The sequence below is a fragment of the Carassius gibelio genome, chromosome B22 (assembly GCF_023724105.1).
Source record: "Carassius gibelio isolate Cgi1373 ecotype wild population from Czech Republic chromosome B22, carGib1.2-hapl.c, whole genome shotgun sequence".
NCBI lineage: Eukaryota > Metazoa > Chordata > Actinopteri > Cypriniformes > Cyprinidae > Carassius > Carassius gibelio.
The window spans coordinates 11,718,216-11,742,321 of record NC_068417.1 but is presented as its reverse complement, the minus strand read 5'-3'; the positions used below and the strand labels follow the sequence as shown (position 1 = coordinate 11,742,321).

The following is a 24,106-nucleotide window of genomic DNA, read 5'->3' as shown; positions in this document are numbered from 1 at the left end:
AAAACTGAAAACAATGTGTACTACAACACAAAGTGTTGTATCTGAAATCGCCCCCATACCCTCATTATTTTTTCCCAACATTCCACTAATATAGTCCAGTTTAATGAGATGAATGAAAACAAGTGAGCGAATTCAGTCTCTACCTGAAAGGCTGTTAGCCAACTGCCAGCTCCAGTAATAATGACAGAGTTCTACAGTAAGACCAACAGTGTAATACGGGCAATGTTAAAAAGTTATTCATACCCAAAGAACTGAATTAACAATATACAGTGTTAAATGGTACTCCTGTTCAGTGAAGTTACAATCTGTAATTTTACTATTACACAAAGTGCAGAAACAATAACAACAACAATATATATATATATATATATATATATATATATATATATATATATATATATATATATATATATATATATATATATATATATATATATATATATATATATATATATATATATATATTGAATTGTCTGGATTTCACCCATGACTGCTGCCTTGCAAAACCACGATGCCATTTTATCTTCATGTGACCAAGATAAGTTGGATTGTTTTTCTCTTTCTAAAGTTAAATGGGATATATATATATTTTTTTTTAATAATTTTAGTCAAAAATATAAGACGTGAACACATTAGAAATGAATAAATGCACATGGTTTATTTATTATTAATTGAATTGAATTGAATTGAATTGAATTGAATTTAATTTAATTTTTGTCAGGTTTAAGCATGCTTGTTAGTTTGTGTGGTGCAGAAATGTACAGAAGAGTGTGAAAGTTTCTCATGCTCGTTCATTTTAAGCGTAAAATAAATTTGTTGAAATGTGCTTACAATTTATGTTATATGTACTTTTAGCTTCTTTCATTTTGGTTTGTTGACAGAAGTCTGGTTTTATTATAAGTCTGGCACTTGAGTGGAGGTATGAAAGCAGCCACATTTGGGCGTTTTTCTACTCATATGTAAGATTCCAATAATTTATTAAAAATATATATATATATATATATATTTTTTTTTTTAAGAATTTTGAACCAAATAAATCTTGAATTTGTCATTTGGACATTTATTTGTTTAAGAAATGAAAGCTACACACTAAATCAGTTAAGATTAAAAGAATTGTTACCAGAGATACAACATGGCAAAATCATATTAATAGCTGCAATAATCCAATCCCAAACTCTTAAGTATTTGCTTATTTTAATCCAAATGCCAATTATTATTATTATTATTATTATTATTTGTATTTATTTATTTTTGGGTCAGGCAGTGTGTAATAGAGTGTGATACCTTTGTGTGACAGATTACCATTTCAGATCAGAGATTGTTTTCTGACAAGGTTGTGACAACATTTCAATAGCAATAATTTAAGTGTGGGAGTTATTTTAGTAAGAAAACCTGAAGGTTGTCTTACTAGTCACTCAATTTGGATTGACAGGTCCTGGAGGAGGGGTTTTGGCGAGAGGAAGTGTGGTTGAAAGCATGGGGCGTGGTGTAATTCATTCTGGAGAAAGAGAAACAGTTAACACTCATCAGCTTCATCTGTACTCCACTTTAGATAAACTAAGGACCACTGATCTGTGGAAGAAAATGATTTATACATTTGTATTTTCCTGTATGTGCTGTTGCTGTCTGGTTGGTAAGTTATAGAAAAGTTACAATTACAGTTGCATGTTATTTGTGTAAAGATCTAATGAGTTTCAGTTCCACCATTAACAAATGGAGATTCTCTTCCCCCACTGTTCTATTTTCTTTTTGTAACTCTTAACACAAAGCAAAGCTTAAAATGTACAGGATATTAAGAAATATATGTGAAATCTAATATCTGTGTTTCACTATACTGCAAACTTATAAAACTTCACATTAATACGTGTGATTGAGAAAGTGTCGCTGTTCTTCAGGTGTGTTTGGTGATACAGATAAAGTGAAGTCAGTGATGGAAGGAGATTCAGTCACTCTACAGATTAATGTCACTGAAATACAGACAGATGATCTTATTATGTGGAAGTTTGGAACTAAAAAGACTCTTATAGTTAAAATCAACAGAGCAACCAATGAGATCTCAATAAAGGATGATGATCTTGATGGGAGATTCAGAGGCAGACTGAAGGTGGACAATAAGACTGGATCTCTGACCATCAATAATATCACTAACACAGACTCTGGACTTTATGAAGTGACCATCAGCGGCAAAACAGAGACTGAAATCAGATTCAATGTTACTGTCTATGGTGAGTAGAATACTAAACCTCTATTCTGTTCTATTATATATTACAGATTTTGGCATAATATTGTCATAATTAGACCAGTGGTTTTCGAACCATGGGTTATGACCCTCAGGTTGGTAAGCAGAGTTAAAAATGAGTTGCCAGGATGATTTAATGAAAATGTATATGTGCATGTAACAAAGTTCAAGATTTAGGGAAGAAGGAAGCAGGAACTGGAAAACATAACTTTAATAAGGAAATAAGCATAAACAACAAAACAAAATTAAGCGGAGGCCACCTCACAGCAGCGTTTTTGTATGCACTCCAGAGTGTTTTTGAACATTGTAGCCAATCACAGGCATATCTATTGATATCTGGAACATAATGGCCAATCAGTGGTGTATTAGTTAGTCAGGATCCGCTCACCATGCAAAACGCCTGGAATCCCACATGATCTGGTGAACAGGTTGGAGACGGCTCCTCCTATCTCCTCCCATGTTCACTAGAGCTCGTTCTCGAGGCTTGGAAGCCCACGTTGCGGTTTCTTTGCCCTCTGAGGCAGAGCTTGCTGCAGTGGCAAAAAAATAAAAAATAAAGATATGCGCGCTGCCGAGGCAACGCATGTATTAATTACATTGTTTCATTTGATGTGAGTTTTTCTACACCAGACCGCGTTGACTCGTATGGGTGTTGACTACATTTAATTCTGAGGAATAAAATGACATATTTATCTGACTATATGAACTTAGATGTACAGGGGTTCTTGGGACGTAATTTCTTGTGTGAGAACACATGTTCACCTCTCTTCCTCTGAGGCTGTCAGGGGCTGCTGGGCGGAGCAGTCTCAACCGTGTTCCAGCCCCTTGTGCCGGGGGTGTCACTTTTGTCCTCCGCAGATTCTAGAGTCAGAGTGGCGCTCCCAGGCCAAAAGCTTCTAGTGGAAAGCAGTTCTGAAAAATGGACGGTCGTCTTTGCTGTATAGCCTTCATCATAACATCCTGACGCCTAAGGCCTAGGACATTTTGAGAGCCAGCTCCCTCTGGGGAAGAGCGGTGTACACTGCTTTACACGGTGCCAGCCTCTCCTCAGTGCCCACAGGAGATCGTTCTGCCAACCCGATTTTCGGCGAGTGCTTATCTCAGCTACCGCCCGGAAACATAGCGGTACTAAGAGGCTCACTACCTCTACAGAGGTCTCTAGAGCAGCTAGTATGGTCGTCCCCTGTCTGTCTGCCGCTTCAGGGCACCGAGCTAGTGGCTCTAGGCGCACCAGAGGCCAGTCTCTCAAGACTGGTTCCCTTGGGAGGTCACATAGCAGTGTGGGAGCCCCTGCCAAGTGTGCTTAATGGGGTCCTGCCCCAACCAGGCTCTGGTTTAGTTTTCCTAGCAGATGACATGGGTCTGAGGACCATCATTTTTAGGAGACTTCAGCTAAGAGAGTCTTGATGCTGTGGCTCAGGACCTCGGAGGGCAGGCCACTCTGGGGAAGAACAGTGTACACGGCATTATACGGTGCCGTCTATCCTAAGTTCCCTCAGGAGATCGATCTGCCAACCCTGCCGTTGTTCCAGGGTGCAGCAGTCTCCGGCAACCACTTCTCTCAGTTACCGCCCGGAAACGTAGCGGTGTGAAGAGGCTCACGACCTCCTGGGAGGTTTCCAGAGCAGCTAGTTTGGCCGTCTCCTGCCAGTGCTCTGCTTCAGGGCACAGAGCTTACTGCTCTGATGACACCAGAGATCAGTCTTGATAGACTGATTCCCATAGTAGACTATTTGACAGCATGAAAACTACTGCGAAATGTGTCTCAGTGGGTCCTGCACACTGTAGTGAGAGGCCACAGAATCCAGTTCTGGAGGGCCCCAAGAAGGCTCTGGTAATGGAACAGAAGTAGACTCTCTCTGAGGACGGAGGCCATCGAGGTGGTCCCTCCTCGGGTTGCAGAGTCCGGGTTTTACAGCCAGTACTTCACTGTTCCGAGGAAGGATGAGGTGTTTTTTAAGGTCCTTTTTAAGATCTACGCTTTTTGAACCGCTCAGTCAGGGGACTGAAGTTCAGCACACTTGCACAGGCCAAGTCGAAGGACTGGTGTGTCACGATCTATCAAAAAGATCCACTTATCTCCATCCTTCTTCATCAGACGTTCCCGAGGTTTGCTTTTGGGGGCAAAGCCTACCAATACAGATCTTCCTCTGGCCTTGAACTCTCACCCCACACTTTTGCGATGACGGTTCGGCATCGAGGTGTCGTTCTCGCTCACATGAAAGAGCTCGGGTTAAGACTTAACACCAAGAAAACTTTACTTTCTCCAGTACAGAGTACCACTTATCTGGGCCTGGTGTGGGATTCGACCACAATGCAGGCACATATGTCACCTGCTCAGATCGAGTCGATCCTCACCATGGTCCCGAGAGTGAGAGAAGGCCGGTCACTCACTGTCAAGCAGTATCGGAGATTGCTGGGTCTGATGGCAGCTGCGTCCAATGTGAATGCTTTTGGCCTGCTGTACATGATACCCCTACAGTGGTGGTTCAAGACCAAGGGTTTCTCCCCGAGGGGAAAACCATTTCGCATGCTAAAGGTCACACGGCCGTTCCTTAGACATGTGGAGAAAACCTTGGTTCTTGTCTCAGGGTCCGGTACTGGGAGCTCCTTGTCGCGTAATGCTTGTGACGGATGCATCCCTCACTGGCTGGGGGGCGGTCATGAGTGGCCACCCTGCCTGCGGTCTGTGGAGTGGCTGTCATCCGACATGGCATATCATCTGCCCGAGGATGCTGGCCGTGCTTCAAGAATTACATTACTTTCTCCCAGACTTAAGAGGTCACCATGTGTTGCTGCGCACTGACAACACAGCAATGGTCTCTTACATCAACCAACAAGGAGTTATGCGCTCACGCCGTTTATACAAACTAGTGTACCAGATCCTTGTGTGGTCCCATGGTGAACTCCTCTCGCTGAGAGCAGTCCACATTCCTGGGCATCTTAATATGGGAGCAGACATCCTGTTGAGGAAGGGGTTGAGGCCCGGGGAATGGTACTGTCCCCTCTGGTTTTCCTCCGACTCATCCAGCTCCACTGGGGCTGGACACCTTGGTACAGACGTGACCGAGGGTTCATCTGTAAATTTTTCCAACGATTACTCTGCTCCCAGGAGTTCTGGAGAGAGTGCGCCAGGATGGAGTCCGGCTGCTGTTAGTAGCCCCATTCTTGCCAGGCAGGGAAAGTTTCCTAGGCCTGATTTCTCTTTTTGATGGCTCTCCATGGGAGGTTCCCATCAGGAGAGATCTCCTCTCTCAGGCGGAGGGTGCGCCCCAGTATGGAGCTTAGAGGCTGTAGGTGTGGTCTCTGAGGAGGCACAACTCTTAGTTTCCAGTCTCTCAACCGAGGTTGTTGAGACCATTCTCCAATCCAGAGCTTTCTCAATGTGGAAACTGTATGCCTTGAAGTGGAAGCTTTTCACTTCTTGGTGTGGAGACCACCAGCTCGACCCAGTTAACTGCCCGGTTGTTACAGTGCTGGAGTTCCTGCAGGAAGGAGAGGCCTCCGGCCAGAAGAAGCTTATGCTAAGCGAAGATCAGGATACTATCCTAAGCCTAGAGTCCTCTGATCTCCCCTCTCCTGGGGGTCAAGACTCACTCCTTCTGAAGGTTGGTCATTGGACAGGTTGTCCCTGATTACTGTCAGGCTACTGTCTCCTTCTCTTTGGCAAAGATTTGAAGTCGGGCATTCTCGTACCCCAAACGTTCTCGACGCAGCTCGAGTTCCTGAAGAGGAACGTCTAAGTTTACGTATGTAACCCTGGTTACTTGAAGGAACGAGACACAGCGTTGCAGTGCCACACTTCCGGCATCTCTGGTCGGCGCTTGCTTCATCCTTTGAGGCTGGCTGCCGGCTTCGCCGCTCATGCTTTGATGCTTCCTGGTCTCTGACGTCACCTGCCTATGACATCTTGTCCATCCATTGGACTGATAACACATTATTCAGAGACATCACGATGGAGGCGTTCCCACCTCGACGCAGCGTCTCGTTCCTTTGAGGAACCAGGGTTACATACGTAACCTTAGATGATTTTTCAGCAGGGTATCCTATCAATGCTAAAGACAAATTAAATGTTTTTATTCAAACCAGGCAGACAGAAAAACACTATATCATTCATGTTTTTGTGACTCAACATCGTTTGCCCGTTTAGCATTGTAAAGAATTTGTGTATGACTCAGTAGGTGGAACTTGGTTCTAATCCAGAGGTTTGAATCTTACATGGTGTTACTAAAGATCTGGTTCTATATTTATTTGGATTTTCACTTGATTATCTTATGTTTTTCAGCTCGTCTACCCATTCCTGTCATTATCAGTGACTGCCCGCAAAATTTTTCATCATCATATTGTTCATTGTTGTGTTCAGTGGTGAATGTGGGTCATGTGACTCTCTCCTGGTACAAAGGACACAATTTATTGTCCAGCATCAGTGTGTCTGATCTCAACATCACTCTCTCTCTACCTCTGGAAGTGGAGTGTCTGGATGATTTATACAGCTGTGTTGTGGCTTATTCATTCACAAACCAGACCACACTTCTCAACAACACTCAGTTCTGTCAGCCATGTCCAGGTACATAAGTGGTGACATTAGCATTTATTAGCTGAACTGATCTTTTCCTGTTTACTGATTTACTGAATTATTAGTGTATGTGGGTTTTGTTTTTCTTGGATGAAGGATATACAGTATTTAATTGTAAATCTTTTTGAGCAAAAATGTAATTAAAATATAGATGATTCATTAAAATAAAGGTGATAAGGATAGATGTTTGTCTTTTTCTCCAATGATGAAATAAAATTTTCCCAGAGACAACTATTAAAACATTTTTTTTTTTGTCCAAACCAATTTGAAAACTGAACTTGAAAACTGGTTAGTGGTTAATTCATTTGCAAATACACTATGCCACTAGTGGTGCAAAAAAATACAAACTTTTAATGATAAATAGTTATTGTTTAATGGGGTCATATGACATTGCTAAAAAAGAACATCATTTTGTGTATTTCATGTAATGCAGTGTGTTTATACGGTTTAAGGTAAAAAAAAAATACAAACAAACAAAAAAAACATTATTTTACACATATTGTTGATTATTGTTTCTCCTGTTAAGCTCCTTAACATACTGTGATGGCTTCTTCCGGCGCGACGAAACAAACCCATTATAAACAAGACATTTGTTGCATCCAGTGGGAACATACATTTCTGGTGGTGCCCTCTTTTGGAAGACCAAACAAAGTGGTTTCACTTTCACAATGAAACTCACTACATGTCCACAACATGGCAGTGAAGGCAACAGAGAGAATAAATGTTACTCCTTCTTTTTTTGCATGAACATTTGGGCGGAGTCATGCAAATCTTCCCACATAATGACATAGAGATGTGGGGGCGTGTGGACGGATCTTAACTTTGATAAAGAATATCTCTTTGGATTTGAGCCTTTAATCTTTTTCAAATCTTCTTTATGCACCAAGGGCTTGCAACACTCAAAGAGAAAGGAAAAATTTAAATAACATCATATGACCCCTTTAGGAGTAATGTACCCTGTTTCCGTCTTAAATTAAATATCCTTCTTGTAGAAATGTACTGTCCTGTTTAATGCAGTTTTTGTTTTCTATTTCCTCAGATTGTGTTTTCTGTTGTCATGTTCCTGAAGTTGTCACTCGATTGGTCATCTCTGCTCTGGTGGGCATGGCTGCTGCTTTTATTGTAGTGTATGACATCTCGTCCAGAAAAGGTGAAGAGGAGAGATGATATAGCACTCATCATCATTAGAACCTCCCAGATGAATCATGCTTTCTCAAATTGTGTCCACTGTCTTTCAGAACACTTCTGTGTACATTTTTTGAAAGGGGCAAGTAGAAGAGAATTGTACTTGCCTGACTGGACTTCTAATCTGATTAATAAGTCCTCTTACAAGATCACATACTAATGTCGATTGTCTGATATATTGTCACAGTCATGGGTTTATTGTCCTTACAATTAATCAGTTCAAGCATTTCTATCATCTGTTTATTCAGCTACAGCGACAGAGATGCTTATGTCCATTTTAGGGATTTGGAGCATTGTGAGTTATGTTACTTACAAAAGCGCCCTCTGGCTTTCAGTATGAATAAAACAGACATAACGTGTTTAGGGCAAAGTAATGTGCACTCAGTCCTATTATGGGCATAAATAAATAATAATATAAAAAATTATATATATATATATAAATTCGAAGTGAAAATATGATAATCCATGTTTTCTCCAGTGTATAGAAGTGTACATGAGTTGTTTGTCCCAGTGGATTTATAATATTGGATGTATATATTTAATTTGAAAGATTGGACATACTTCCTGATAGAAATTAAGAATTACTGTGATTTTTATCATAACTGGGTCATATGATGACCTTATAGGCTGCCTGTATGTTAGCTACTAACCCTGCAGTATTTTGTAAAACAATTGTATTCTGTAAAATAAAATTAGTATTCAATCATTTTATCAATCATTTTTATCTAATTATTATATTCTTTTTTATTAATTTGTTTTGAAAATCTTCATTTAAATTATAATTTTTACCAGAAAAAATAAGGCAATAAGGCCAAATCACAGTATTACAGTTTTACAGTATGTGAGTGGGTGTTCAGCATTAAGTTTAATTTCTTACCATAATGCAGCCATCTATCGCACATCATTATTTTAATGGTATTGTCCTCATTACACAATGGTTTGTAGTGCAAACAGTTTTACCATTCACTGCACGTTGTTATTCTTGACGTTATTTCCCTAAGGTGGATAGCATTGTTGTTTTAAATTTCTAATATTTTACCTAAAATATTCCCCATGAATGCTTATACCGTTATTTATAATACGACGTGGTGGGAAAAAAAATATTTTCAATGAGCTAGCTTATTTTTGGTAGTAACTTAGCTAATTTGTTAACTACTGTAGCTTAACTTATGAATAGATAAAAGCTTATCAAGCTATGTATGCACAACCAGTAAAGACCATTTTGAATCATCATTGTTCTGACCAGACAATTTTAAATTTTTAAATGAATTGAAATTAATATTTAGAATACAAAATGACATTCACAGTAGGGGATAAAGCAAGAGTGCACGTCAACGTCAAAAGGATGGCATAGCTCGCATAGGCTACAGGACGCCTGCTCCTTAATGCTTAAGAGATGGTTTCTCCATAACATAGCTCAACATCTATTCATGTCATACGCATAGCCTAATTCTAAAATTCAGAATGGGTGGTGGGTTCGAGCCCCGCTCGGAGCGAGTGCGAGAAGCGTTAGAAAGAACCCGGGAGAGAGAGGTTAGGCTGTGCGTATGTTTCTCATAGGCGAAACCTATAGCTACATTTCCTACAGACGCGGATGATTCAGCCGTTTTAGATACACGGCTGCGCCTCTTGCTTTTCTTGTCTCTTTCAGCGTATTCGAATTCAGCATATAATTCAGATACAAATCATCATCAGTGTTAAAGTCTTTATTTAAAAGTCGCTGTTTCTCTCTGTTAGTCGGCTCACGCTGCGGCTCAGACAGAGAGCACTGACAAACAGAGAGGAAAGGACATTAATAACATTATATTCAACTCTACATCAAGATGAACAGGGCACTTGAACTCTCTCTTTTCACATGTTTCGTGATTGGTGAGTAGCCTACTTTGTTTTTGGCTTTTTTTTTTTTTTTTTTTTTTGCCTAACTGCAGCACTTTTCCTTTCGTTTTTCCAACCTAAAATCCATAATTTTAAATTTATTGTTTCGGTTTTCTTGTCGGAAAATCTAAATGTAATTACTGTGGACGCTTTCAGTGAGGCGTAGCCTGCGGCACACGAGAGCAGGGCAGGCAGCAAAAATAAAATAAAAATCACGAATAGCATCCAGGCAAATGAGGTACTGTTATTCCGCGTCTACCGGTGTTGTACCGAAATCTGACTCCCCGGACAAATCGCACTCGCCTTCGCGTGCACGCGCGTCACACAGTTGAACGCATGCAGTGCTCGCAGTTAAACCTTCAGCTGTTTATTATAAGTCAATGGGATTAAAACAGGTGTTAATCATTAATCATTTGACCTCCTTATTACCGCTCGTCCCCACACGCTTCCTCTCACTGCAGCTTTCCGCCTTCCCACGCCCCCCTCGTCACACACTGTAAAAATAAATAAATAAATAAATACAAGTAGTAAACTAATGGCTGAGAGCTGTAAATTAACAGTACTTTAAAATTAAAATGACTGTTATTTAACGGCACAATTTTTTTACAGTGTAGGATCACAAAATGGTCATCCATAAAATGCATTTTGCAATGTTCTGTTGTAAGTAATCTTAAAGATAATTTGTATACAGCAATTCACATGTGCTTTATTTGTAAGACTTAATAGTCTCTATTATATTTGAATTACTACTGTATGTCGGTTTGTTCTCCAGGTGTGTTTGGTGATGTAGATGAAGTGGTGTCAGTGTCAGTGATGGAGGGAGATTCTGTCACTCTACGCTCTGATGTTACTGATGTACATGATGTGATCGAGTGGAGGTTTCAAGGATTTCTCATTGCTAGAGTCAACAGGGAGTCTAATAAGGTCTCAAAAAAGATTACTTATTATGGAGGGTTCAAAGACAGACTGGAGCTGGACAATCAGAGTGGAGATCTCAAAATTAAAAATATCAGAAACACAGACACTGGAGAATATAAACTAAAGATTACCAGCACAGAATCATCCTCAAAGATCTTCAACATCACTGGTGAGTGTTTCAGTTTGTACATGTAATGATGTTATATACATAATTCTTACTCACTGAACAATTTTAATTTTTAGTGACATTTTAATTGTTAAACATGCACAGTTTATTTGTCAAACTGTCATTTATAGATTGTCTTTAAACATTTACAAAATTTAAACAGAAATTCAACTGTGATATTCTGCAAATCTTTTTAAGGCCAGTGTTATGAAAGTGATAACTGACTGGAAAACGTTGTGTTTGTTCTTCAGTTGTGTCTGATCCTCGGTCTGACGGAGTGACGGTTGTGTCAGTGATGAAGGGAGATTCGGTTGTCCTACACACTGGTGTTCCTAAAATACAGAATGACGATGAGATACTATGGAGATTTAGAGATAAAGATGTTATTGCTAAAATGAAGAAAGATGAACACATCTTCTCTACATATGATCATATTGCTGATGGTATATTCAGAAGCAGACTGCACCTGAATCTTCAGACTGGAGATATCATCATCAGGGACATCAGAAACAGCACTTCTGGACTTTATGAAGTTGATTTCAAGAAGAGCAGCTACACCACACACAAGTCATTCAATGTTATTGTCAGTGGTGAGTTGGTTCACTTTTTAAATGTAATAACAGTCCTAATCAAATCAGCACTGTAAAGAATTTAAATACTTGTCAGGGGAAATGTTTGGGACAAATAAGACATTTGTACAGGAGTTGTATTATTGATAATATCTGTGAATCTCTTCATGTATGTTTTATCCTGAGACAGATCAGCTGAACAGAGTGCAAGTGAAGGAGGGAGTTTTTGTCACTTTGGGATCTGGTCTTACTAATGTAGAAGGAGATGATCTGGTTCAATGGAGATTTGAACATGAAGACCATGTCATAGCAAAAATCAACAAATCAGCTTCATCATCCTCTACATTTGATGGGGCTACTGGAAGATTCAGAGGCAGACTGGAGCTGGATGGTGAAACTGGATCTCTGACCATCAGAAAGATCGCATCTGAACACAGTGGACTCTATCACCTCGATATCACTGGCAGCAAACACGCCATATTCAAGAAATTCATTGTTTTTGTCTGTGGTGAGTATATCAAGTGTTTAAAATGAAATGATATGCGTTTACAATAGCACTGTGTTGCATATATTGCAATATACACTCACCTAAAGGATTATTAGGAACACCTGTTCAATTTCTCATTAATGCAATTATCTAATCAACCAATCGCATGGCAGTTGCTTCAATGCATTTAAGGCAGGAGTACACAGTGCGATTTTTGCTGTTGTACGAGTTCGCATGCAATTTTTTTCAATCGTGTGGAAATCGCATATGCTTGTAGGGTCGCGGCTCGTATCATTTGCGATGAATAACGAGCCAAGCAGAGTGGCTTACGAGCACTTCCCAACCTCCGATCATTTTTAAACATGTCTAAAAAGTTTGTGAACTATCAGTTTGAATTCGTGACGTGTCCGATTGAACGAGCCGATTTGTTGATTTATCTGAAGTTGATAAATCACAAACTAGGAAAACCACAGAAGAAGAAAGACTCTCTTATCGCTCTTGCGGTACTTTAATGTCATACAGTGATCCTTCTGTGAGTGCAGTGGTGCTTCAAGTCGAACACGTCTATCAGCTTCGTGCGATTGCTTCTGGAATTCGCAAGTTGTAAAATCGTGTCGCATATCATCTCATCCATACGATTTTCCGAAAAACTCACTCGTGCCGTGTGCGTGGACATACGATCTTCCGACCATCCGAATTTGCACCGTGTACGCCCGCTTTTAGGGGTGGGGTCCTGGTCAAGACAATCTCCTGAACTCCAAACTGAATGTCAGAATGGGAAAGAAAGGTGATTTAAGCAATTTTGAGCGTGGCATGGTTGGTGGTGCCAGACTGGCCGGTCTGAGTATTTCACAATCTGCTCAGTTACTGGGATTTTCATGCACAACCATTTCTAGAGTTTACAAAGAATGGTGTGGAAAGGGAAAAACATCCAGTATGTGTCGGTCCTGTGGGTGAAAATGCCTTGTTGATGCCGACTGATTCAAGCTGATAGAAGAGCAACTTTGACTGAAATAAACACTTGTTACAACCGAGGTGTGCAGCAAAGCATTTGTGAAGCCACCACACGCACAACCTTGAGGCGGATGGCTACTTCCAGCAGGATAATGCACCATGTCTCAAAGCTCGAATCATTTCAAATTGGTTTCTTGAACATGACAATGGGTTCACTGTACTAAAATGGCCCCCACAGTCACCAGATCTCAACCCAATAGAGCATCTTTGGGATGTGGTGGAACGGGAGCTTCGTGCCCTGGATGTGCATCCCACAAAGGGGGTCAAACACAGTATTAGTATGGTGTTCCTAATAAATGGAAGGGATGGGTGAGGGTTAATTAATATGTCAAATGTTTGTAAAGTCTTGTAGTCTACAAACCTTTTATGCTTAAAGCTTTACCTGATTGAATTATTTTTATTCTCCATTTCTACTGTAGCTACTGCCACCAATTTTTTTTTTTTTTTTTTTTTTTTTGCACCCTGACTAAGCATTTAAATAATTTAGGGGAAGTGCAAATAACCTTAAAGAATGCAGAATAAAATTGTTAATCAAATCGAATTGATCATCTATTATGTCTCTATTAGACGGACATTTCTGCCACCTGAGCAAAAACTCTTTATACTAGAAATGATAGAATAGAATAGAATAGAATAGAATAGAATAGAATAGAATAGAATAGAATAGAATAGAAAACAAAACAAATAGAAATCTTTAAACCATATCTGTAAACCTAAGGTTTTTTGTTCTTGTTGTTGTTGGTTATTTTAATGTGAACGTGAATTTTAGTATAGCTATCTAACATCCCTATGCAGTACAGATAGCACACCACATGTCTCTGAATTTTGGTACCCCTCTGTGCAATTCATCATCCATTATTTCCTTCACTTATTCAAGCCAATCTTTAATATATGATGTTGTTTAATTTCACATGTCATTGTGTTTGCATTGATTCTTCTGTTGAGCCATTTCCTCTGCGAACATTAAAGAATTTAGTTTCTGCAGCTACTCCAAACCTAAAACTAAACCACATTCACCAGGTCCAAACTCTATAGCGACACCAACTGTATAGCAGTTTGCCCATGCAGGTTCTCCCAACTCATTGTTGCGATTACGTGGCACATTTTTTCTTCTGCAGGGTCACAACAGACAAGCAGGTTAGAGGGAACACTGCTCACAATGTTTGCTATAAATCAGACACATTCACACTAATGACTGTCTGTCTTTAGCTGTTACAGATCCAGGTCTGTCTCCAGCTGCTGTAGCAGGGATTGTTGTTGGTGTTGGTGTTTTTCTGCTCGTGGTTGCAGCTGCGATTTACTATTACCACTGGAGAAGAAATGGCAAGTATCACCTATATCTTAAAGCAAAAGGAAAACATTTCTATTTTGCTAAATTAGCATTTAACTGTGTGTAATTGATTTTTAAATTAGCCACGGGAAGAAATGGAGTTCCTGCAGCTCAATAGAAATTCCAAGAGTGTGGTAAGATACTGCATCACTGTTTTCTGTAGTGTTTCTTTATACAAAACTCTGATTTCACATTTCTCTAATTTCAGTTTGCTGACAAGAGCATCCCAATGGAAAAGAAAAATTAAAACAGCTAGGGCAAAGGTTTGCTTTTGACATTGGAGAAGACATAAGAGCAGAGTACCCCCTCCACATCTCTGTGTCATCTAAACTCTTAATTTATAGCTTATGGTAACCTACTTATTTATAACTTATTATTTATATTTATAATTCATAAACAGTTTTTTTAATGTTTGTAGGCTCTCTTTCACAGATAATAATTACACAATTTAGATTTTGTGAACCAACGACACTACAGCAGCATCAGAGCACTGGGTGTCTTAATCATGCTTAACTTTATTTTAATGTTAATCGAATTGGACCCAGGATTATTATGAAAGAAAACTCTGCTGTTGCTAATGAAACTTTCAAGCGCATCTGATTGACAGAAAAACCACATGTTCTTATAGTTTAATAACATTAAGTTAAAGTTAAGAAGTGAAAGTGACGTGACATTCAGCCAAGTATGGTGACCCATACTCAGAATTCGTGCTCTGCATTTAACCCATCCAAAGTGCACACACACACGCCCACAGCAGTGGGCAGCCATTTATGCTGCGGCGCCCGGGGAGCAGTTGGGGGTTCGATGGCTTGCTCAAGAACTGTACATGCACTCCCCCCACCTACAATTCCTGCCGGCCCGAGACTCGAACTCACAACCCATACATTGGGAGTCCGACTCTCTAACCATTAGGCCACGACTTCCCCAAAAGACTGTCCGCGGCGATCCAAGGCCACACTACAGAGCACCGCTCACATAGTTTACTACTAAATCATATTATATTTGTCCCAATTCGTTTTAATATACATAATGACTTAATCCTAGGTTGGAAGACTGTTGGTCATGATCTTTCTGCACATCGTTTGTCTGTTACGTCCGTATGCTTTATATAGAGTTAATAATAGCCATATATCAACCTTTCTTTTTCCATTTGCTCTGTTTTGCATCCAGTGTGCGACTGCCTTATGTGCATATTCTGCCCAGTGTATTAAATGTACGTCCTTGAAAGCACGCCCCTTGCGCAAGCACATGTTAAATAATAAATATTTAAGAAATAGATAAATAATGGACCTCTATTTAAACATGTGCTTGCGTGAGGGTCATTAACGTAGTGACATCAACGTGATGACGCAAGCAACTATGAAGATCGACAATATTAATTCTGTATATTACCAAAGACCAAAGATAATTACCACCATGATAAGATAGATACTTTATGCAATTTATTTAATCCTGCGCTTATCGCAAGCCACTTTAGCATTTAAAACTTTGGTTTGACTATCCATAAATAGATAGATAAATATAATTTAATATAGGAACAATTGTATTTTGATGAGTCATAATTGTAATTCAACTAGTCACAATGACAATAAGAAATATCTGCAATTGTAATTGTACTTGTAAGAAATTTGATAAGAGATATCTCTAAATACTTTGTGACTAGTCAAAACTCCATTTAAGATATCTGTAATTAAGTTGGCTTGAGAAACTTCTTATAATTATTCTTCTGAGACTAAAATTTCCATTCTAACTCCTCCTGGGAACTTTAACTCGACAGACTCCAAACTCAGCCCAGATCTTCAGACTGATCTGAAGTTAGCTGCTATATCTTTTCTAACTGATTGGATTTATGGTTTTCGTAAAAATGAATATTAAATATCTAAAAAATCCCATAGACTTTCATTCATGGAATGTGCAGATGAGCCAAGCTCCAAAGCCCATTAGACTCAATCAAGCTCTATCTATCTATCTATCTATCTATCTATCTATCTATCTATCTATCTATCTATCTATCTATCTATCTATCTATCTATCTATCCTAGCAAAATGGTAATGATGTTACAAATATGCTAGTCACATGCTAATCATGCTTACAACATGCTAGTGACATGCTAGTCACTTGCTAATCATGCTAGGAGACATTCTAGTAAAATGTTAATCATGCTGGAAACATGCTAGCAACATGTTAGTAACTTGCTAATCATGATAACAGCATGCTAGCAACATACTAATCTTGCTAGAAACATGCTAATGACATGCTAATCATGCTAGAAACATGCTATTCACTTGCTTATCATGCTAAGAACATGCTAGTTGTATGTTAATCATGCTAGAAAGAGGTAAGCAACATGCTAGTCACTTGCTAATCGTGTTAGTGGCATGCTAGTCACTTGATAATCATGCTAGAATCATGCTAGTGACATGCTAGTACCTCTGCTAATCAGGCTAGTGACATGCTAGTCACTTGCTAATCATGCTAGAAACATGCTATTCACTTGCTTATCATGCTAAGAACATGCTAGTTGTATGTTAATCATGCTAGAAAGAGGTAAGCAACATGTTAGTCACTTGCTAATCATGTTAGTGACATGCTAGTCACTTGATAACAATGCTAGAATCATGCTAGTGACATGCTAGTACCTCTGCTAATCAGGCTAGTGACATGCTAGCCACTTGCTAATCATGCTAGAAACATGCTAGCAACATGTTAATGACATGTTAATCATGCTAGGAACATGATAACACCATGTTAGTATCTTGCTAATCATGCTTGCAACATGCTAGTAATTTTGCTAATCATGCTAGTGTAATGTTCAATAAAGGTAGAAAATCACAAACTGCTTGTCTGAATTTATTTATTATATATTGAGACAATGAAAAACAATGTTTATTTATTTTCTTAAAGAAAGGTAGGGCTACCTTTAAAAAAATAAAGGTAGGCCTAATTTGCAGATTTTATCTTGCCATTAATTTAGAATTTTTTTCTCAGAATTACAATATATAGACAATGCGAGATATACATTTTGTAACTGTGAGATAAAAAGTTTCTATTTCTTTATTAATAAATTATTTATTTATTTAGTGGTGGAAATGAGGTTCCATAAATAGCCCAAAAGGTGGGAGTATTGTATTGTATCATAGCAAGAGATCAATGACAATGATATTTTGCTGTGTTCAGGGATGAACGCCTATGTATTCTTTTAGGCAGCGGCTATTTGGACTAGGTGTAAATAGCATATTTTCTTAGTGATAGATGCTATTTACAGTCTATTTTAAGTGTAAATAGCAATGGTTTCTCTTTATACTAAGTGAAAATAGCAGTCTTTTTTAACGATGTGCCATTAACACTAAGTGCAAATTGATAGATTATATTTACACTGTGTTAAAATAGCAAGATTTTCTGCTATTTATACTACCTATTTCAAATAGTGACAATTATCTGCACCTCAGTATTGTAGTACATTGTAAAACAGTATGCAATATTAACGTAGTGAGTGTAAATGATAATCTTAATTACAATTTCATTAAGGATGCCACCTTACTGGGACAACAAAGTCCTCCCTACACCTACCCTAACCCTACCCTATATATATATTTTTCAACTTTTTAATTATTTCCTTGATTTTTATTGAAAATAAATCCCTTTCCGATATGATATGAGATTTGATAAATGGAAAAACTCACTCTTTATAACACTAATCCACTACAACTGACACTGATATATCGTCGTTTATCAGTATTAACTATGCAAATCACGTATGTTGGTGGGCGATAGTGTAAGTAGTCTCTGACAACAAGGCAGGCTATTTGCACTTAGTGTAAATATATACTCTGATTCTTTTAACATTATATCAAATGTTGTAACAGCTGACATGAGGCTTATGCATGTGTTCGTTTGTAAATAAATACTAACAAAATTTAATCCACAGCACACACGTCTCAACATTACGATATAAAATAGGACAAAAGCCTATTCAAGTCCTCTCTGTATAGCCTGCCACATGCTCCAGCTTATTTCCATACTTTTGAATTACTTCTGTATAAAACAGTTTAAAATCACCAAAAGACATGGGACATTTATTATACAATTCTTAGACCAAATTGAGGATCACAACAGTTTCCAAGCTAGGATTGGTTAAATAAAATGTTTAAGGTGGGGCTCAGCAAAGCTGTGTTTGCATGCACATTGTAGATATCTATAAAAGTATTTTGACTTAGTCAAATTGTTAATTCCAGATATCTACATTGTAATTACGCCTAGTCACAAAGCTAAATCAGATATATCCTATAGTCAAAAATTTGATTGGAATATCCATTATTAAATTGCAGATAGTCAAAACCAAGTTTTAAATGTTAAAACAGCTTGCCATATGCACTGCTATAAAGGATGGGACCCTACATGTCCAACAAATGGCCTTCACAACGCAAGCGAATGAAGCTGCTTATGTTACTTGGAAATTCAAACATTAATGTCATCTGACACCTGCCAAGCCAGAGGTAAGCATTAAACGTGTACTTTCATTCATCATTTTGTCAATCTAATGTTAAATTTCACTTTATATTTATACTGTACTTTGTTATGACGATAAATTCCCTTTTAGTAATTTTTATGTATCCCTGTTGGCTAATTTGTCCGTGTTGGTGTCCAAGTGACAGGTACATTTATGTTGATCCTTAAGTTAGTTGTTTAAATTAGTCACTAAAACACATACATTTACAATAATGTAAACTTGTCAAAAATGTAACTTGTTTGAATTGTTTGTTCCTGGAGTAACATATACTTTGTTGTGGATCTCAGATGCTCACTGTGAAATTAGGTGGCTAAAAATTCACAATAATAAAACACTCTTCACTAAACACTAAATATCATTCTAGGCAGTATTTTGTTATATGTTCATATGTCATATGTTCATCACCACAGAGGCCAAAATGAAGATTGAAACTAGGCTATATTTATATTTATAGTAATCGTTTATATTCTAAATGTGTTTTAGGGCAGTTTGTAAAGACAGGGAAGCATGAGAGATTGACAGAAGTCAGTTCCATCTGCCACACCAGACTCTCTGCTGTGTATGGATGCCTTTTTGGAGCCAGGGATCTCCCTCATAATTACATCAGTGTGTGACTCAAAGCTGGCAGGGAGTATAATGAACATAATGACTGTTTTATTGGTGCATATGTCCCCTATTTTCGATAATACAGATAATACCATATTTTCCGGGAGGTTGCACCAGGTCTGGAAAAACACACACACAAGTTGCATCAGTGTAAAAGACGCATTTTACTTTCAGAAATAATGTAAATACGGATTAATAAACTGACTTGACTTTTCTTTACTCCAAATCATTTAAATTTAATGGCATTTAAAACAACAAAAAATTGAATATTAGATTTAGCCTATAACAAACTTATTTAAAATGAAACTAAATGTTTTCTGTTAAAGCGACTCTGAATATAGTGTTATATCTGGATCAGAAACCCTTTTCAACAAGGTAATTACGTTTAAGCTCTGAACGAATTTAAGCAAGCTTAGAATATAATTGTTTGTTTGTGCACAAAATTGTATAAATAATTCCCTGTGTTTTTATTATTAAAGCTTATTGATCTGTCGCGTGATGAATGAATGACTCGAACCCCAAAGACTCATAAGATGAACTAATCAGTTCTCTTTCTGACTCAAGACAGCATTGACTGAAACATAATTTTGCGCATGTGCGATTGAGCTAATCACTCCCTGAGATGACTCTTCCCAAATCACATGAAAGATTTGTTCAAAATGACTATAAAGTAGTGATTTGCAACAAGCCAGAATTATTCTTTATTGGGAACTCCAAAATGCTAAATATAGGCACTGTCAACATGATGAAAAAGTCTCAATATTGCGATTTATTTGTGATTTATTGTGTGTACTGTAATTAAAGAATGTCAGAAAGATAAAGAGGAGCCAAATTATGAAGCTCTTTAAGCCATTAGCAAGATTTTATAATGGATACAAAAGTGAACAGGAAGCAGTGAAGATTTGCAAAAACCAATCAATCTGTGATGTTACCAGGGAATGAATAAGGATTTGAGAGTGCTCTGGAAAGTGTAGGGTGGAGTAGGGCTGGGCGATATATCGAGCGATATGATCATGCGCATCTAATCAGTAAAGCTGCTTCCGTGATCACCGCTAAAATCTCCATCACCTGCTTATAATTGGAGTGGCATTTAATAGACAGAGCCGTAGATCGCTGACAAGCCACGCCATATCGCGTTCATTATCGCAGATGAATCGCCTTCGATATGAACGCGATATGGCGTGGCTTGTCAGCGATCTACGGCTCTGTCTATCAGAGGTGGGACTTTCAAGTCACAAGCAAGTCTTCAAGTCATATTCAAGTCCTCAAAGGGTTAAAGCTAAAGAGATAATTAAGTGACTAATTAAATGATGATTGTGCATTAGTGATGAACATCTGCTGTTAACAATCAACATCACTGAAGTAAAGAGAAACACAAGAACTACAACTGAATTTAGCCACATCACTTCAACTGAAAAAAAAGTAAAAGAAAAAAAAACACTATGTCACCATAATTGTGGTCAGGGTTTGCTTTAAGTAGTGTCTTGACCCTTTTACTAATTTAAACCAATTTGATTCAAAACAATTGCAATATTGTTTTCGCAACAAACATGTATGCATTGCTGAGTCAAACCTTGCAGTAACATCTTATCTTATGCTTTTTCTGCTTGTAACTCATGATGACTGAACATCATGAAATTGTGTTTAACTTTGGATAATAGACTGACACTCAGCTATTACTGAACTGAAGTAAAAAAAAAAAAATCACAATGCTTCATTGTTGAAAGACACAAAAGGAGACAATCAGTTCAGGTTTTTAGACAAACACACTTATAACACGATCCTCAACAGTGGTGACAATTTTTCATACTGCAGTGCATGACGGGAGATTTTACTAAGGTTTTACCCAGCATGCAACATTTTGTTGATTGTCACCACTGTTGAGAGTCATATGCTGGTTCTTGATATCTGTGTGTGTCTACAGAGTATAGTTTTTCAAATTTTGTATGCACTTAGTAGATTTAAAATTCACTTTAATTTTTTTTCCCCATAGTGTTGATTTACTGGGTTGATTATGATTAATTTAAATAGAGCTAATGTTAATTTGATTGTAATCTGACCACCTATCACATACAGATTAATTTCTTCTCTCTGCTTTACAGCACCTCATGCAATGCTACATAAAGAGATCTAACATGACAGTCAAGGGTCAAGAGCCCCACTAAAGCAAACACTGGTCTCCATTATGGTTGCATCACTTTAACCAATAAAACATCAACATCTGATCCTCTGTAATTCTCAAGAACAGCAGGTGTTCATCACTAATGCACAATCATCATTTAATTAGTCACTTAATTATCTCATTAACTTTAACCCTTTGAGTACTTGGGATATGACTTGAAGACTTGCTTGTGACTTGAAAGCCCCAACTCTGGTAAAAGATGAATGTCAGTCAATAAGCCAAAAAAGACTATCTCATGATGTCCAAGTCAACATGAGTTATAAGCAGAAAAAGCATAAGATTATCTGTCATTACAAGGTTGAACTCAGCAATGCATACATGTTTGTAGTGAAAACAATATTGAAATTGTTTTGAATCAAATTTCTTTGAATTAGTAAAAGGGTCAAGAGACTACCTAAAGCAAACCTTGACCACAATTATGGTGACATAGTGTTTTTTTTTTCTTTTACTTTTTTTTCAGTTGAAGTCTGTGGCTAAATTCAGTTGTAGTTCTTGTGTTTCGCTTTACTTCAGTGATGTTGATTGTTAACAGCAGAAGTTCATCACTAAGGTACAATCATCATTTAATTAGTCACTTAATGATCTGATTAACTTTAACCCTTTGAGGACTTGGATATGACTTGAAGACTTGCTTGTGACTTGAAAGTCCCACCTCTGCTGTCTATTAAATGCCACTCCAATTATAAGCAGGTGATGGAGATTTTAGCGGTGATCACGGAAGCAGCTTTACTGATTAGATGCGCATGATCATATCGTTCGATATATCGCCCAGCCCTAGGGTGGAGTCTAGCAATGTGACAAATTTGCTCCAATAGTAGCCTACGTATATGAGAGCCAAATGCAAGAAAACTATTCAGTTTAAAGCAAACACTAAATGGGTTAACTCACATGCCTTTTTGTTTGTATGCTTTTTTTTTATTTTTGACATTCTTCTTAAAATACAATACGATTTTTTATTTCTTTTTCATGTAATGCAAGGCAAGGCATGTTTATTTATATAGCTATTTCATACACAATGGTAATTCAAAGTGCTTTACATAAAAGAAAGTAAAATAATAATGAAGAAAAATCATAACAAAAATAAAACAAGCAATTTTAAAACTTTTACAATTATTAACAAATGTACTTATTTAAAATTAATTAAAAAACCGTTAGAAACAGAAAATTATTTTAAATAAAAAAAAAAAAAAAACAGTGAAAATAAAGTGCAGTCAGTTCGGACATTGCACAGTGCTCATTCAATAAATGCTCAGCTAAACAGATGGGTTTTGAGTCTAGATTTAAATGTGACTAGTGTTTTAGCACATCTGATCTGCTGTAGTTATAATAAATATGTAATAGGTTATAATGCCCAGTAGCCTAGACATTTCAGATACGAAGTGAATGCTTTGTGATGATACTGTACCTTCTTCACTCTATTTCCTCATTCACATGCAAATGATTACTGCAAAACTGAAATCATATATCATATAATAATCACACTCATGTTACTGATACTGAGAGCAGTTGTTTATAAGCAAAAACTTTTTAAGTAATTATTTTTTCAGTAATTTAAACTTTATTAGGCAAAATTGCCCATTACTCCATTTGTCACTAATCCATTTATAATATCCACTAAACAATTTTCAGTTCGTGAACTGGATGGCAAATTGGATGGATTTAAATTGATTTAGCTAATATATAAAGTACAGAGAGAGAGAGAGAGAGAGAGAGAGAGAGAGAGAGAGAGAGAGAGATTCCTTATATAAATTGTGCTAAAAAGGGAATAATATTCTGTTGGTTTGAAACTTCGGAGTTTAATGGCTAAAGAAAACATACGTATCTAAAGCTCTAAAATAATTGTAAAACATATATGAAACAAAATGTAGATGGATGGATGGATGGATTGATGGATAGATAGATCAATCCTTTCTGAGCTTAAAATTTTCTCTCTCTGATTTTTTTTTCAATTCTCAAAATGTTTTTCTGTTTTCCAAAACTAAAAAAAAGAGAAATAAATAAAGAAAGAAAGACATTATTGACATTGTTTTGACATTTTTATACGTATAATCTTTATGATCTGCAGAAAATCGGCAAGGCAAAGTTTATTTATACAGCACATTTCACACACAATGGTATTTTGAAGAGATTTACATATAATAGGAATTAAAATAATAATCAAATAAATAAATAAATAAAAAAAGATTAAATGTTATATGTTTTTTAATGAATTAAAACAGTTAAGAATAAAAGTTATTATGCTGTACATACCACTCAAAAAAATAACTCGTTGAACAAACATAAAAAAATCATGGAAAGGATTTCCACATGATTAATTCGCTTTATTTCAGCATTATGCAATTAAGTTACTCCAATTTTACGTTGGGTCAACTTACTTTTTTAAGGTTGATTCAACTTATTTACTATGGTTGTGCAAAGCTTAATTTAATAGTGTCAGCCCAACTAATT

At 37.4% G+C, this 24,106-nt stretch overlaps 3 protein-coding genes across 3 annotated transcripts in view; 2 read left to right on the top strand and 1 right to left on the bottom strand.

Moving 5' to 3' along the window:
* Positions 1 to 24,106, bottom strand: part of LOC127988002 (uncharacterized protein DDB_G0271670-like) — a 327,998-nt gene that overhangs the window by 73,316 nt on the left and 230,576 nt on the right. The window lies entirely within an intron of this gene.
* Positions 1,469 to 8,698, top strand: LOC127987094 (uncharacterized). Its single transcript, XM_052589388.1, has 4 exons — positions 1,469 to 1,633; positions 1,896 to 2,225; positions 6,525 to 6,806; positions 7,855 to 8,698. The coding sequence occupies exons 1-4, from the start codon at positions 1,477 to 1,479 to the stop codon at positions 7,980 to 7,982; spliced, it is 897 nt and encodes a 298-aa protein (XP_052445348.1). The 5' UTR covers positions 1,469 to 1,476; the 3' UTR covers positions 7,983 to 8,698.
* LOC127987078 (uncharacterized) lies at positions 9,346 to 16,443 on the top strand. The gene is made up of 6 exons (XM_052589374.1): positions 9,346 to 9,869; positions 10,648 to 10,962; positions 11,211 to 11,549; positions 11,719 to 12,036; positions 14,239 to 14,493; positions 14,568 to 16,443. Exons 1-5 carry the CDS (start codon positions 9,824 to 9,826, stop codon positions 14,424 to 14,426), a joined length of 1,206 nt encoding a protein of 401 aa, XP_052445334.1. The 5' UTR covers positions 9,346 to 9,823; the 3' UTR covers positions 14,427 to 14,493; positions 14,568 to 16,443.